Source organism: Nannobrachium achirus (genome assembly GCF_963921795.1).
Source record: "Nannobrachium achirus genome assembly, chromosome: 11".
In the NCBI taxonomy this organism is placed as follows: domain Eukaryota; kingdom Metazoa; phylum Chordata; class Actinopteri; order Myctophiformes; family Myctophidae; genus Nannobrachium; species Nannobrachium achirus.
The window spans coordinates 2,875,605-2,893,293 of record NC_137820.1 but is presented as its reverse complement, the minus strand read 5'-3'; the positions used below and the strand labels follow the sequence as shown (position 1 = coordinate 2,893,293).

The 17,689-nt window shown below is 45.9% G+C and overlaps 2 protein-coding genes across 2 annotated transcripts in view; both read right to left on the bottom strand.

The window, feature by feature from the left end:
- The window catches only part of ano3 (anoctamin 3), a gene marked incomplete at both ends in the record, with an annotated part of 153,238 nt that overhangs the window by 80,549 nt on the left and 55,000 nt on the right, over window positions 1-17,689 (bottom strand). The window contains one exon of the mRNA XM_080737314.1: window positions 17,357-17,566. Within this exon, the coding sequence (XP_080593440.1) occupies window positions 17,357-17,566 (210 nt within the window). The remainder of the gene's footprint in view (window positions 1-17,356; window positions 17,567-17,689) is intronic.
- Window positions 14,131-15,435, bottom strand: LOC308293582 (all trans-polyprenyl-diphosphate synthase PDSS2-like; the record flags this gene model as incomplete). Its single annotated transcript, XM_080736171.1, has 2 exons — window positions 14,131-15,036; window positions 15,154-15,435. 2 exons carry the CDS (start codon window positions 15,433-15,435, stop codon window positions 14,131-14,133), a joined length of 1,188 nt encoding a protein of 395 aa, XP_080592297.1.

The following is a 17,689-nucleotide window of genomic DNA, read 5'->3' as shown; positions in this document are numbered from 1 at the left end:
TATGGCAAAACGCTGAGGAAAAAGGCTACAGACATACGACATATGACATCACTAGACAAACATGATGTTACGTACACACATTTTACTATGGCAAAACGCTGAGGAAAAAGGCTACAGACACACGCACAGCCACTCTTAGGAGCGGTTTACCACCGCTCAAAAATAATAGTAAAACAAATCCCAAATATGGAGATGGCTGACATCATAGATGTCTGACATCATAGCCCACATGCGGTATGTACATATATGGGGTTTCCATGGTATGGGATGAATATTGATGACATCAGGGATCTCCATACTGTATATGGCCATTCATTCATTGGTGAATACATTTTCCCCATTGACTTGAAGGGGGAAAATTCACAACATCAAAAGCATTTTTTTGTTGCTTTGTCATTGGTTAAATGTTACTCCTAAGGACCAGAGATTTGAGTTCTGTGGCGGTTCAGTGAAGTGACAGCCTACAGCTTAACCATTGCAGCACCACATACCAACTTCATCCTATGAGGAATAGTTAAAACAGCCCATCTACACGACTGGGGAGCCAGCTTCATTTAAAGACCATCACACATCAGTGTCGCTCGCCTAAGAGAATTCATCGTCAAGCTAACGACAGAGCATAATAATTTGGCAATAAGGTGCAATATGTAACGAATACATGCATCAAGTGATTTCTTAGCGTAAGTGTTCTTCTGTGTGGTTGTCGAAGTAGCATGTTTGAACGGTACTATTACTGGATGTTGTACATCGGTTAAATCATTAAAATAATAATAATAATAATATTTATAATAATCATCATCTTAATGGACAACTTTAGTTTTTTACAACAAGGGTTCATATTTTAAATTGTAATTAAAGAATATAAAAGATGAGTGTTAAAATTATTTAATTTCTTTCTATTGTTTTAGAGATTTTTAGTTCAGTGGCTGGGGGCATGCGTACAAGTGGCTAAATATGTCATTTTACACAGAAAGCCCATTCCCAAGATACAACGCAACCTTTCATGGTTGGATGTGACTTATGGGGGCTAGAAGTGTTACTGTAAATAGCAATAAAGAAACTGCTGGCTTATTGTGTCTAAAAAAGACATATTTAGCCACTTGTACGCATGCCCCCATGCGTACGCATGCCCCACATTTTAGCACGGTAAACGTGATAAAACAATAGAACGAAGCAGATGAAAACATTTTTACACTCACTTTTTCTTTTCTCTTATTACAATCTAAAATATGAACCCTTGTTGTAAAAAAACAAAGTTGTCCTTTAAAATAAGATTTTTTGGGGGGTGAACTACTCCTTTAACTCATTCAATACCATTGACGAGATGCGACAGATTATGGTTTTATAACCGTTGAATGGAGTCCTCGCTCTTACCCCGCCTCCGAACACCTTATCCGGTTCCCGCTAGGCCAGACTAGGCCTGTTTCCATATCCGGAACTTTTGATCCACATCCGGGTCAATGTTATTGACGTCCACAAGGGGTCTCCCCCGAGTTGTTGCAGTAAACAAGCCACATTCAAACGAGTCTAGCAATGGAGTGGATTATCGCTGTCACTTTGAGTTTGGCACCTCGCGGTGCGATGAATGGAAACTCCTCACAGGGGCTCAGAGCGTTGGCTGGAGGTGATTCCCTCGGCACGGATGACATGGGCTAACGGAGGTCGCTGAGTTCGGGCCGGTCTGTTTTCTGACAGCCACGCGTGTTTAGTTTGACAGACGGTGTGAAAAAGCAATAACTGAAGACAGTGTGGAGCGCTTTAATTAACGTACTCAACCTCGGCGCGTCGCTATGTGACATGTTGACATGATGATAAAATGACACAGTGCCTGCAGTGCTGCTGGTGATGGTGTGTGTGGGCGTGTGTGTGTGTGTGTGTGTGTGTGCTGATGATGTTGTTTGTGTGCTGGTGGTGTGTGTGCGCGTGCGTGCGTGTGGTCAACATGCTGCCAAGGCTAGCAGCAGTAAACCACAGGTGGCAGACAGTGCAGACCTGTCATGAACTGTCTCTCTGTCTGTCTGTCTGCCATCTGTCTGTCTGTCTGTCTGTCCTCTGTCTGGCTGCCATCTCAACTTTCCATTAAACTCCCGCTGACCTGTGATTCTCCACTCTAATTACAAGGAGCATCGGTTTGATATGCGAGAGAGAGAGAGAGAGAGAGAGAGAGAGAGAGAGAGAGAGAGAGAGAGAGAGAGAGTTCTCATACGTTCTCAAAGGCAGTGGTTCTCAACCTGTGGTTCCGGACCCCCAGGGGTTTTGGGGGGTCCCCAGATGATTAGCTTAATGTGCAACGGTGTTTTTTCACTCAACTCATCCTAACCCTCTAAAATGACAAATTAAACATTGGCCAAATTGTCAAATATTAGAGGCAAAAATTGTGAATATAGCATATCTACATGATGCTAAATGCCAAAAATGTAAATTGTAAATTGACACCCAAAAGAGCAATTAGACGTCTGCCCGGACCCAGACTGTTGAAACATGTTGCAATTGTTTCAATCCAATGGCCAATCAGGGCATGAAGGGAATCCATACAGTATGTCCATAAAGGGAATGGATCACTTGCACTCAGACACACTCACACAGATTCAGAGTGCACTAGGAACTATGACATCACACTGATGACAAACCAACTGGGAGACGTCTGGGATCTCCATGTACGGGCGACAGTTTCAACCAATCTGCTTGGTATGATTCAGGGATTTCCATATATGTGCATAAAAGTGACTCAGACAGAGATTTGCTACAGTATAAAGAACAGTAGCGGCATGACCCGGTGTTGCCCTGGGGTTTTAACGCACAGGTGTTCTCGCTGCAAGCTTGTCAGCATATCTGATCATATCTTCAATAATAATTGTTATAAATCATTATAATAATATAATCTACAATAACCACTGAAGACCCGATGGCGTCATCGCTTGGACTCGCCCCTCTCAGGGCGTGGGACGACTTCTTCCCGGGCGCCGACCGCTTCTCCCGGCCGGACACGAGGGACTGGGCCAAGTGACACGAGGGACTGGGTGGTCCTCAACCTGCTCCACTACCAGACCAACTACCTGGCCGTGGCCGTGGCGTTCTTCCTGGCGGTCAGCTTCCTGAACCCGCTGGGCACGCACGTGGGCGCGGCCGCCCTCTTCCTGGGCGCCACGCGGGCCGAGGCCCTCAAGGCAGCCTTCCAGGAGTTGAGGAGGCGGTACCCCAGGGGGTCCGTGGTGGCCGCCATCGGTCTGAGCTACAGGCTGATGTCGGTGCTCCGCGCCGTCCTGCTCTTCGCCGCCGGCGTCAGCTTCCCGCTGGTGCTGGCGTTGGCTCACGCCTCGCTCCGCCTCCGCGGCGACGCCAAGAACAAGCCGGGGAACGACAAGGTCCAAGAGGAGGAGCTGAGGAGGTCACCCATGGGAGTCTTGCTGGAAAACCTGTACGGCTTCGTCCAGGTTTGCGGGTATTTTTGACGAGAGCAAAGGGAGAAGAATGAAACGCAGCGAAACCCATTTCAGTGATCGCTTTGCAGATAAAGTTGATACTGTAAGGAAGAACATATGTTGTTTGAAATAAACAATTCATTTCAACCTATAAAGACGACAGCAAGCCCCATGGCTGTGAAATGTGAAAAAACTTTGTCAACCAAGAACCAATCATCAAGGACGATGATACACGAAAGAAAGAAGAAGAAAGAAAAATCACATCTAGTGTGAAGTGAGCGGTGCTGTTTATCACTTAATTTCATCAAGCGTTGGCCAATCACAGCGCATCCCGCAAAGCTTGACCAGTGGGACCCTGGGCGTACAACAAACTTTGAGCCATTTGTAGGCCAGAGATGTAGGCCAGATGTAGGCCAGATCTAGGCCATATCTAGGTCAGATGTAGGCCAGATCTAGGTCAGATGTAGGCCAGATCTAGGCCAGATCTAGGCCATATCTAGGCCAGATCTAGGTCAGATGTAGCCCATATGTAGGCCATATCTAGGTCAGATGTAGGCCATATCTAGGCCAGATGTAGGCCATATCTAGGCAAGATGTAGGCCATATGTAGGCCATATGTAGGCCATATCTAGGTCAGATGTAGGCCAGATCTAGGCCATATGTAGGCCATATCTAGGCCATATCTAGGTCAGATGTAGGCCAGATCTAGGCCAGATCTAGGTCAGATGTAGGCCATATCTAGGTCAGATGTAGCCCATATGTAGGCCATATCTAGGTCAGATGTAGGCCAGATCTAGGCCAGATCTAGGTCAGATGTAGGCCATATCTAGGTCAGATGTAGCCCATATGTAGGCCATATCTAGGTCAGATGTAGCCCATATGTAGGCCATATCTAGGTCAGATGTAGCCCATATGTAGGCCATATCTAGGCCAGATGTAGGCCATATCTAGGCCAGATGTAGGCCATATCTAGGCCAGATGTAGGCCATATCTAGGCCAGATGTAGGCCACGCTTCTAATTTTCTGGGCCCGGAAATCTTTTGTGGAACTTGACAAAGCCAGATGTTGGAGCTTAGCTCCCTCCAGGAGAACCGCTCAAAGAAAACAACAAAGCCAGGTATTGGAGCGCTTAGCACTGCAACAAAACTAAAAAAAATAATAAAAGGAAACCCACATAATACATGCTTCTCACAGAAAGGTTAAGGATAGGCGTTGGATGGTGCTCGGGTGGCATAATTCTTCTCTCCCTCCCCACTCCCCCATTCTCCGCTCCCTCCACTGGCTCCCAGTTGCAGCCCGCACTGAATACAAAACACTGATGCTGGCCTTCAAAGCAGCCAAACGTATGGCTCCTCCATACCTCCAAAACCTGATCAACCCCTACACCCCCACCCGTTCACTCAGATCAGCCAACACAGGAAAGCGGACAGAACCTTCGCTAAAAGAAAAACAGGAAAATGATCCACTCGTCCTAGACTCTGTGCAGTCCTGGCCCCCCAAACTGTGGAATAAACACTCTGGTGACTGGTGCACTTAGAAATACTCACTCCCTAGCTTCCTTTAGAACTACAGACTCACTCCCTAGCTTCCGCCGTGGCCTGAAGACTCACCTCTTCAGACTCCACCTTAGCCCATAGCACTGACTCTATCACTTGCCCACCTTCAATGAGCATATATATTATGTAATTTAGATAGCATTTGTTATGTTTGAACATGTGCTTGGTCTGCCTGTGTTCTTAGATTAGTGTACACACTGTAGTGCTGGGGAAACTTTCTTTTCACTAGATAAACCTTTCCGCTGCCATTGGAAATTGATGGAATCAATGGGATAGGGAATCAATGGGAGTGGGAATCAATAGGGAATGAATTGGTGGAGCTTCACATGATAGTTAGCTTACTGTAGAATATAGTCACGTCAGCAACCGTCAGCAACCACACTTTCTAGTTGTAAGTCACTCTGGAGTTTCTGCTAAATGCTTGAATTGTAAATTGTATTTTAGGCAGGAACATTCACGTCAAGAATATAACAATTAATAACATAATGAACAGATAGACTTGGCAAGGATATTGGCAAGGATATTTAACCATTTATTGCATAAATGGAATACAGTTAAACTTGGCGTTTGAAGGGCTCCGCGATCGGAGATGCTCCCTGAATTTTGTGCAGGCTTTTCTGAGCATGCTAAGCAAAATCAGGGAACGCAACAATACCCCCCCATAGGGATAGAATAGCAAATAGCAATAACCGTGACATGTAACATAGTCAAGTCAAATCACAGTATTGAGCTTAACAACATTGACATGAACTTAGACAAAATCACAGTATGAGCTTAACAACATTGACATGAAACTTAGTCAAGATCACAGTACTTGCTTAACCACATTGACATGTAACTTAATCAGACAATCACAAGTATTTGAGCTTAGCCAGAGTGATCATGCAAAGGTGGAGGCTGGGGTGGAGGAGGAAGCAAGCAGCAAATGATTCCGAAGCTTCGGAACCAAGCATTGGTAGGGAAAGCAAGCTCTATTTAAAGGAGCCTTCCCTACTGATTGAGAGCTCTGATTGGAGTATGGCAGTCATGTGACATAATGACCAGCAGATATGTTAATGAGGTATGAGAACAGAGCTGACTGACATCTGGCTACAGCTGAGCAGCAACTTGACTCCCATGCCCTGCATAAACTTGCGCTACGCTTTATTTTAGGCAGGAACATTCACGTCAAGAATATAACAATTAATAACATAATGAACAGATAGACTTGGCAAGGATATTGGCAAGGATATTTAACCATTTATTGCATAAATGGAATACAGTTAAACTTGGCGTTTGAAGGGCTCCGCGATCGGAGATGCTCCCTGAATTTTGTGCAGGCTTTTCTGAGCATGCTAAGCAAAATCAGGGAACGCAACAATACCCCCCAAAACTAATGAGCTTGCTCTCTGTCTTGGCAGGGCTCGGCCATACCAGAGAGCGCTTTAAAACCCCCCAAAACACGGAACCCAACGCCACATAAAACCTGTGTCAGTCAGACTCTGGTTATGTGTAGCAGCAGAGCGCCACTGCAGACTTCTACATGATTAAAAGTAAAAGACTGCAGAGTCTTGAACCATGAGAAGCCATCCTAAGCTTAGCAGTAACTATGTGTAGCAGCAGCTAGCTGCGATCTCTGCGTTGACAAATTTATTTTATGCTAAAAGATACATGCTGCATCTTAAAAGAGAGACCATTCTATGATTAGTGAAATGAAATAGCTAAGAGAGGCAGCGAAGCGACGCTGCCGACCTTTGAAATAATTATTCCGTTAAGAAGCAGTTCTTAAATTAAGAAAAGGCCATCCTACCATTAGTGTATAAAGTGGGTCAGCTACGCTTGCTGTGCTGTGTGTGCGAGCGGTTCTAACGCAGAACCAAATTGTATTAAGCAGTTGGTCTTAAGCCATCCTACACTGCGAAGAAGAGTGAATCAGCTACGCTTGCCGAGTTGTGCCCCATCCCTTAAAGGGGGAGCGAGCTGTTTGAGGTTACCCACCATGCTACTGTAGGTAGACGTGACCCTGCAATTGGAAGTTGATATTAACAGCTGTGATAACCGTGCCAACCACCTTTGAGCAATTAATTAGCCGACCGTCTCCTCACTTAATGCCGCTCATGCTTTTGAGCAACAAGAATGACCTCCTTCCTGGCGAGTAACATTCATAGCTGCTGAGGATCAGCGTCCATAACTTCCGAGTTGGAGCCAGCCCGGTTGTATGCATAGAGAGATGTACAGGTGTGGAGCCATCCTCGATGCTGCAGGAAGCATCTCTGGTAGCCATCCTTCCAAGGTCCGATACAGCTTGCCTCGCCAGAGGACGCCAGGCAGATACCATGACATAGAGGACAGAAAGAAGTATTAGTTTGAGAACGTAGTCTGGATTGCCTTGATGCACCACCCGGCTGAATATTAATGAACTCATACAAGCATAAGGTGCTGCTGAAATATACTTAGAATCATCTTGAGACTTGTTGCAACGATCATCATTATTATAATTATTATTATCATCCACAACCACGCAATCTATATAATACATCTGACTTATCAGCCATATAATTATGCCTTTAGATGAAGATGCAGTTTGATTAACGAATGACCTGCCTTTCATGGCTTCGGGAGGAGGTCCAGGTGAGTATCCTTGATCCAGAATCCTCGATCATCGCGACACATCGATGTCGCTCATGAAACAGGCAGGCAGCCACTCCCCTGTCTGCTGAATCTGTAGCGTGCAAGCAGGCGGGCCAGCAGGCAGTAGTACAGGCAGGCAGGCTCATGGTTGCAGCAGAAGTAGCGTTAGCTGAAGCTGTAGTAGCAATGCCCTCTGCAGTGCCAACCGACTCCTGACTGGCCTCATGGCATTATACAGTAGTGGACGAAACTATAAAGATAAACATGTTAGCAGAAAACACACAGAAGCTGCAGCACAACGCTGCAATGACATGCTGTAGCAGCAGCCATGCAGCAGCTCCAGCACGAAGCTGAAAAGATAAACATGATGTTCGCAGCAGACATGTAGCAGCCTCAGCAAGAAGCTATATAGAAAAACACGATTTAGCGGAACATGAAGCAGCTTTAGCATGAAGCTGCAATGATAAACCTGATGCCGTAGCAGTGGGCATGCCACAGCTCCGGCATGGAGCTGTAATGATAAACATGATGTTAGCATTAACTAGCAGTAGCATTAGCTGTAATTATTAGCAGTTGTGCTAGCAGGCAGCAGCAGGTTGAGTGGAGCTAGCAATAGCTGAAATTATAGAACACATGATAGTATCTGACTGAAGCAGCAGCAACAAGAGCCATTAGCACAATTATGTGATCATTGTAGCATAGCAGCACAACTGATAAAGAAAGAAGCCTGGAAATGAAACATGATGTTAGCAACAGACATGTAGCAGCTTTAGCATGAGCATAAGTTGAGCATACAGCAAAATGGCAGAAGCCTGGAAATGAAACATGATGTTAGCAACAGACATGTAGCAGCTTAAGCATGAGCATAAGTTGAGCATACAGCAAAATGGCAGAAGCCTGGAAATGAAACATGATGTTAGCAACAGACATGTAGCAGCTTTAGCATGAGCATAAGTTGAGCATACAGAGAAATGGTAGAGTCAAAGCAACAGCCAGCCTGCAGTAAATAGTTTTTACACCGAAGAGCCTTTCAGTGTGCAAAATTACAGAACAAGTGTTTAACGCTGTTCCGAACAACGTTCAGCATGTACTGGCTGTGCATAGATACAATAATCAACTCAGTTTATCCATTTCACATGGCCACTTAAGTGTTATCATGCTAGCGTTTGTAGCACAAGACATTAGCGTTAGCCACTAACATAAGCATTTAGCAGTGAACAAGCTTTTCACATGGCTATTCCAGTGTTGCCATGCTAGCGTTGTAGCATGAGACAATGACAACCCCTGAGTTACTAGCATTAGCCTCAACATTAGCATTTAGCAGTGAACAAGCCTCTCCCCATGCTGGAATGTATCCTCTTACTCTATACAACTCAAAGGTTCCAAATGCGCCAACATTAGCATTTAGCAGTGAACAAGCCTCTCACCATGCTGGAATATCCCTCTCACTCAAACCTCTCTCTCAAAGGTTCCTGAGTAAATAGGGAGAGCTTCCTAGGATCTCCTTTTAGTAGAACTGTACCATCATGCAACTGTACTTTTCCCATGCAACCTTCTAACAAGTCTTCAACTCTCCCCACACTACACACAGTAGCTGCTTGATCTCATGTGGCTCAAAAAGGGAATTAACCCACTCTGCACACAGACTAGCTGATTCTAACAGGAAGCATGTTGGAAGGATGTTGAAAGCAAGCCAAATAAGCAACTTCACTTCAGAACAAGCCCGAACAAAACAACCCACAACTAGAAGTTATGGGGAAACAAGACCAAGTTGCTTATAATGGCAGACCTGGCAACACTGCTAGACTGAGAACAGTGTGAATGTGTATGGTAGCAGTACATAGACTACACTACCCATGATGCATTGCCCATTTAACAACCTCCCTTATCAACTTTCCACCATTCCACCACATAGGACATTAACTATGGTGTTTATAAAGCCAAATAATCACCTGTGCAAGAACCTTCATTTCCATACTTAAGCAAGTGTGAGAGTGAGCGTGTTTGATCCTCGCTTGAATGCCGCAATCTCACCTACTTTACTCCAAGTAGTGGCAGTTCGTTGAATATGGACTAATTCAATTGTAGCACATGACACTCTCTCTCATGGTAACAAGTTCTTACACCCATGAAAGGGCATATGTTAACCATTAAACATTTAAACCCCCTCAATAAAACTTCTAACATCTTGAAATGCTGTACCACTGAAATATCTAAGCATCAATATTTGATTCAAGACTCTTACCGAATACTAGCTGAACCCCTCCTCAAGGACAGGTCCCCAACAAACACTCAGACTCAGGCTTCTGCATGGCCAAACAGGCCCAGACACAGCCACCTCCCCTTATGCTCTGCCCTTAAAGGGGCAGTGCTACTCCTGTAAACACTTGACATGATTCCTGAATGAGCAAAGCATAATAAATCTTAATACACAAATATACTCAGTAGTTCCAACCTGCCTGCAGAGTAAAAGTAGCATTAGTATATGATTAGCAGCAATGTTGGGAAAAGAGGCATATTAGAAGTGAGCAATAGCATCAGAATATCATCCATGCATGATATCAATAATAGCATAGGCTACACCTGTTTAAAGCAGGATGGGAATCCCTGCATGGAGCCATGCATCTGAAGGGAGTATGGCCACACCGGCCAACATGTTGGATTAGCTGCCGAACTAGCTGGTGTTTGCAGAGTGTAGCCCTGCGATTTAAGATTTAAGAAACCCAGTGTGGCATCTGCTGGAGATAAACAGCACTGGAAGCTGGGCAGGAACAACAGTTCACATACTGTTCTAGGCAGCACAAATCACAGCCAATGCCATCATGGTTCGGGGTGCACTGTAGAGCAAAGCATGCTGTTAGCTTATGTTGCTACAAACAATTTGAAGCTTCCACTACTACCACTGTTAGCATATGCTATACTGTTGAAATGTTTTCTCTTCTGAGAAGCAAGCATGCTAGTAATACATTTTAGATGAGACCTTGTTCAAGTTATGAGTAGTAGTAAACCGTAAATGAGAACTAATGAAGTAGTGCATCATGATAGCTGTAGTTAACATTAGGCATAATACTGTTAGCAGTAGCATAGTGATAGCAACAGATATAAAAGCAGGCTAGTATTGCTATTGAAGCAGCACGGCAGTAAGCAGTATCTAAAGCAGAACCATATGTATCACCAAGCTTTTGAGCAGAACCAGAGAGTAGAGCAGCAGCAAGCAGCAAATGATTCCGAAGCTTCGGAACCAAGCATTGGTAGGGAAAGCAAGCTCTATTTAAAGGAGCCTTCCCTACTGATTGAGAGCTCTGATTGGAGTATGGCAGTCATGTGACATAATGACCAGCAGATATGTTAATGAGGTATGAGAACAGAGCTGACTGACATCTGGCTACAGCTGAGCAGCAACTTGACTCCCATGCCCTGCATAAACTTGCGCTACGCTTTATATTGTGTGATAATAACAATGGACTGGGCTCAGCATTTGATATAAGAACAATGGACTGGGCCGGTCCTTTGTGCTGATAAGATCTCATGGATGTACACATTGTACAGTACTAATGCCTCTGGCTTTCCCGGAAACTTTTTGTCTTACTTGTTTCCCCCCGGCTCTTGGAATGAATCCAGACTGGAGAGTCAAAAGGAAAGGTTATTATATTATTCCCCCTGCTCTGGAAAGCTGCCCAGGTTGTTTATTTCCTTTGCACCCTTTCCAAAAAATAAATGGCAAGAGTTTATCTTTCAGCTGCCAACAGCGGAACCATTAGTCTTCTTCCAGCGTGGAACGAGCTAATGGAAAAAAGAAAAAGAAAAAAGACTTTTTCTTGAACAGAAACTAATTGCTGTTTTTCATTTATTTAATGAATTGCATTCTGCTTTCCAGCATCAATCCACGTGCCACTAATAAAGGGGCCGGGCATAGAAAATGATATTTCCAGGAGTTAGGTTTTTTTTTTTTTTTTGCATGTTATTTAGCATACCCAATACTATCAGAATCCATAAAAAAACTCTTCCATCAATTATTTGGGGCTTCAACCATACCTATCTAATATTGGATTCATTGCAAAAAGACCACTAGAGGGCCAACGTGTTTGCGATAGCTTTTGAAAACCTTATGCCCATATCTAACACCATGCCAAAAATCTAAAACGCATCACCGAGTGCACGATTTTCATGAATTCCCTCCCAGCTAAAAGGTTGAAGTGGTTAATGTATGTTTTGTAATAATAATCAAACTCAAGTTTTCAAATAAATGTAGTGGAGGAAAAGTACAATATTTGCCTCTGAGATGAGAAGTAAAATGGTAAATGGTGCATTTATACAGCGCCTTGCTTTATCCAAGGCGCTTTACAGAGATGGTGCATTACATTCACCCATTCACACACACATTCATTACATTCACCCATTCACACACACATTCATTACATTCACCCATTCACACACACATTCATACACCGATGGCAGAGGAAACCATGCTTGGCACCAACCTGCTCACCAGGAGCAAGTAGATGGTTTAGAGTTTAGCTCAAAGACTCTTCGACACTAACTCTAGGGGAGCCCGGGATCGAACTGGGAACCCTCCTCCGCGTTCTAATGACGGTTTCTCTACCACTGAGCCACTGCCGCCCTAGATGTAAAAGTACTGAAAACTGGACCTGCTCAAATAAGGTACAAATACTTCAACAATGTACTCACGTACAGTACTTGAATAAATGTACTTGGTTACATAACTTCACACCACTGAGAAGGCTCAGATGTCTAGACAGAGAATGGTCTAGACAGAGGGATATCTTGCACGGGCACAATCAAGTCCCTGGTTTGTAACCCGCTGCCTCTGGGGTGCCAGCCAGCGACACACAGTCCAGACACTGTGGTTTTATGTCACCTTGGTCACTGCTCCGTATTCTGGTCGTGTGCAGCCTGCCATGAAAACACCTGTCTGAGCTCCAGATTGCACTGGAGCTCACTGGCCTGGCACGGGCCTGGCACGGCTCTTGCACTGGCCTGGCCTGGCACAGGTGTGAGGCAGTGTTGAATTCTTCGACTAAAACTATGACACACACTAGGGGTGTAACAATATACTGTAGTAACTCAGGGGTGGGCAACTTTGATGATGGAGAGGGTCACAATATTTTCACACTCACTCCAGAAGGCCACATTGCATATAAACATAGCAAAAATAGCCAATCTACAAGCTCAACACTCGTCACAGTGCAAAACATTTTGAGCTTGTAGATCTGCTATTTTTGAATTGGAATCCTGAATAGTTTTTTTTTTAAACTTAAATACATTGGACAGTGGACATAAAAAAAGACTAGTACTAGTCATTAAGCTACTAGAATAGACTGAAGTAATTAAAGCGGGTCATGTTTGCATGTCTAGAATTGTAACAGCTGCAATAATAATTATATCACTATTCCGATATTAACCTATGGGCCGCAGTAACTGAAGGTAGGGGCCGCATGTGGCCCATGTATGTAGTAACTGAATCGAAAAATGTATTTCAATTTGCAATGATCTACTGTATCGTTATGCAAAAGCATATATTGTACCGTTATGGCTTTGTATCGTATCGGTATCGTTTAAAATGCAGATAATCGGTATCGAATCGTTTTGCAGTGTAAATAATTTATTGTATGGAAACTGAGTATTTGTGCCTTGTATTTTGCAATTTTAAGAAGGAAAATGAAAAAGAGGGGTTTAAATACTTTTCCATTCCATATAGCTACTCTTGGTCTATCGATAAATGTATGTACCCGTAATTGCCGGACTATAAGCCGCGGCTTTCTTCCCATGTTTTGAACCCTGCGGCTTATAAAACGGTGTGGCTTATAGGCCTATAAAGATTTTTACCGCTAACGGCCAGTTAGTTAGTGTTATATTGGTCTTCAACAATGATTTATATGTAGATTTTTACAGCTAACGGCCACCAGGGGTCCTCTAGCAGAAAGCAGGAAGTACACCTGCGGCTTAGAGTCAGGTGCGGCTTATATATGTAAACATTTGTTTTTTGTTCTAAATTTTGCTGGTGCGGCTTATATATGTAAACATTTGTTTTTTGTTCTAAATTTTGCTGGTGCGGCTTATATTCAGGTGCGGCTTATAGTCCAGCAATTACGGTAATCTCTGTGTTCATGTCAAGGTGTGGGTTTGTCCATAATGTGTTGAAATATAATGTCCATTTATTTGCTAAAGAATCACAGTGTTTACTTATTTATATCCATAATTATAGATTTGCACTACTGACACGTTTCACACATAGTTACTATATAGATTTTATTCGAATCATTTCATCGAATCGTATCGCCATGAATGAACCAATACGACGTGCACATTTCCAAACTCTGATTTGGTGTAATGCTTTTCAGAAGTCTCGAGTGACGTTATTATGTAGTCGAACCGGACCTTTCCGCCGAAAAGATTGGTTTCGGGACAGGCCTTTAGTAAAGCCTGTTCATATGTATCTCCATCTAGGGAGAGCATCTTGGTGTATAAGAGGTGTCCCATATGACACTTTGCGAGGTCTTCTGCCCCACAGGACCAAATCTCTAGCCATGGAGGCCAGGGCTCTGACGCTGGATGCCGTTTCTCTCTGCTGAGATCTTCAAGATGCCGTTTCTCTCTGCTGAGATCTTCAATAAATTGTCAACCTTCATCCTTGTGGAACATTCGTTGTTTCCGTCGTAGAACCTCTGCTCCAGACCACAGGTGACGGCGGCGGCCATATCCTCCAGGATAGAGCGCGCCTCCGACGGAGGGAACGACCGCACGGCCTCCAGAGCCTGGTCGCCGTGGTGACGGCACAGCTCCACGGCCGAGGAGCGCACGGCGTCCGAGGAGTGGAAGGTGAGCGGCGGCCGCTGCGTCCGCAGCTCGGCGCCGAGCTGCAGGCCCAGGGAGAGGTGTTTGCCGTAGTTGTGGGCGAGCCTCTGAGGCTCGGGGCCGTGACCGGCCAGCACCACGGCCGCCTGGCAGCTCCTGGCCAGCAGCGAGCCGTGGGCCAGGAGGGCCTGTTCCTCCCACGCGGCTGCGTCGAAGAACCGACCGCCATCACGGACGTCAGCGGAGCATTCGTTGTAGACGCCCTGGACCAGGTCGCCGATGGCGCCCGCCATCAGCTCCACCACCTGGGTGTTGTGGAGCCCGGCCAGTCCGGCGCACGCTTTCGCCAGCAGGAAGTCTCCGCCCAGCACGGCCACCTTGTTGCCGAACCGCATGTCCTCCTCCTTAGGCGGTTGGTCGACGCCGAAGGCCGAATCGCCGCCGCAGCTGCCACGGCTCCGTTGTTCCCCCTTCAGGTCGACGATGCCGCGGTGCACCAGGAAGGCCACGTGGATGAGTTCAGTGATCTCTGCCAAGCGCCGCTGGCTGGGGTGGATGCCATCGACCATGTTCTGTTGAGACCGGATGCCACTGACCATGTTCTGTTGAGGGTTGATGCCACTGACCATGTGCTGTTGAGCCAGGAGGTGATCGTTGGAGGAGGATGCAGCATGGAGGCTGCTGCTGCTACTAATACTACTACTACTACTATTGCTGCTTCTGCTGCTGCTGCTGCTTCCGGGTCCTGCAGCCTTGGACAGCAGCAGAACCACCAGACCCCTCCTGGTCCGGAGGTCCTTGTCGTCTCCGCCGTAGACCAGCGCCCTCCCGGCGGCGTCGAGCAAGGGGTGGTCGGTGGCCGCCAGCTTCCTGACCCGCGCGGCCAAGTAGCCCAGCTCATGGCTCAGTAGGCAGCGCAGCAGGGAGGGGGGGTAGCCCACCACCCTCTCTGCGTCCGACACCACCTTGCTCCAGCTGGACGATGCCGAGGTGGAGAGCATGTTGATGTTGCTCCGCCCTGCTGGTTCCATCGCACCGGCGCGTGACAGTCGCAGCCACGTCGCGCTCGCTGCACGAACTGATCGCATGTGGCATGGCAATGGTGATCCGTTGCATTCAGTCAATAATAAGCATCGTTAATTGAACCTCAACTCCTTGCTGTCTTCCATAAACACACAGCCTAACACTGGCGACCGCCACGCTAAAGGAAACCATTTACCATTGACTTTAATTAAAAATGTAACTTTTCCCAAATATGGAGATGGCTGACATCATAGATGTCTGACATCATGGAAAACATGAGACTGACATAGTCCATATATGGGCTTTCCAAGATATGGGCTTAATATTGATGACATCAGGGATCTCCATATATGGGCATACAAGAGACAAGGCCTGACACAGAGATCTCCATATATGGCCAGTAATTTATTATCAAATTAATTGTCCCCATTTTGACTTGAATGGGGAAAATTCACATGGTAAAATGGAAGGTAATGGTTAGGGTAATGGTTGGGTTTGGGTGTCGAAAAGATGACATGTAGTAACAGCGAAACGCTCCCTTGCGTCACAGTAACCACACTTGCAATTTCCAATGTCATCTTTCTAGGTGTGTCTCCATAGGGAACAAAGCAGGATCTTTGTGTCTCCATAGGGAACAAAGCAGGATCTTTGTGTCTCCATAGGGAACAAAGCAGGATCTTTGTGTCTCCATAGGGAACAAAGCAGGATCTTTGTGTCTCCATAGGGAACAAAGCAGGCTCTTTGTGTCTCCTTAGGGAACAAAGCAGGCTCTTTGTGTCTCCTTAGGGAACAAAGCAGGCTCTTTGTGTCTCCTTAGGGAACAAAGCAGGCTCTTTGTGTCTCCATAGGGAACAAAGCAGGCTCTTTGTGTCTCCATAGGGAACAAAGCAGGCTCTTTGTGTCTCCTTAGGGAACAAAGCAGGCTCTTTGTGTCTCCTTAGGGAACAAAGCAGGCTCTTTGTGTCTCCATAGGGAACAAAGCAGGCTCTTTGTGTCTCCATAGGGAACAAAGCAGGCTCTTTGTGTCTCCATAGGGAACAAAGCAGGCTCTTTGTGTCTCCTTAGGGAACAAAGCAGGCTCTTTGTGTCTCCTTAGGGAACAAAGCAGGCTCTTTGTGTCTCCTTAGGGAACAAAGCAGGCTCTTTGTGTCTCCATAGGGAACAAAGCAGGCTCTTTGTGTCTCCATAGGGAACAAAGCAGGCTCTTTGTGTCTCCATAGGGAACAAAGCAGGCTCTTTGTGTCTCCTTAGGGAACAAAGCAGGCTCTTTGTGTCTCCATAGGGAACAAAGCAGGCTCTTTGTGTCTCCATAGGGAACAAAGCAGGCTCTTTGTGTCTCCATAGGGAACAAAGCAGGCTCTTTGTGTCTCCATAGGGAACAAAGCAGACTCTTTGTGTCTCCATAGGGAACAAAGCAGGCTCTTTGTGTCTCCATAGGGAACAAAGCAGGCTCTTTGTGTCTCCATAGGGAACCACTGCTGGTCATCAAATGATCGGCTTGATCGGGGGATGGATAGATAATTAAAGAAAACAAAAAAGAATCACTGGCAGGCTGGGATTATTTAAGTTTTTACTATGGCAGTGATTTAAAGTTTTCTTATAATTGTAGTGGAGCAAAAGTACTGTATTTCGAACAGCGTCGGCAGGTTAGATAATCACTATGGCAAATAAACTATGGCACTACCTAGTTATCTCTCACCTGTCTGTGGTGGGAGGAGTTAATCTGGGGTGGGAGGAGTTAGTTATCTCTCACCTGTCTGTGGTGGGAGGAGTTAATCTGCAGTGGGAGGAGTTAGTCTGCGGTGGGAGGAGTTAGTGATCTCACCTGTCTGTGGTGGGAGGAGCTAGTTATCTCACCTGTCTGCGGTGGGAGGAGTTAATCTGGGGTGGGAGGAGTTAGTCTGCGGTGGGAGGAGTTAGTGATCTCACCTGTCTGTGGTGGGAGGAGCGTGCAGGAGGTGCTGATGCTCTGTGCCAGGGTGTCATGGCTGGGCTTGGCCAGCGGGGGTCTCAGGGGGACGGACAGGAAGTGGCTGAGGTTGATGGGGTGAGTCTGACTCTGGGCCAGGCAGGGCAGGCTGCGGCGCGACGGCTTCAGACCCTTCTCCTTCAGGGTCTCACTGATGCTGGTGTGCATACCTGGAGGATGAACCATAAGAACATCTGATTAATATCACTGATGCTGGTGTGCATACCTGGAGGATGAACCATAAGAACATCTGATTAATATCACTGAGAGGATGGACCATCAACACCTCATTA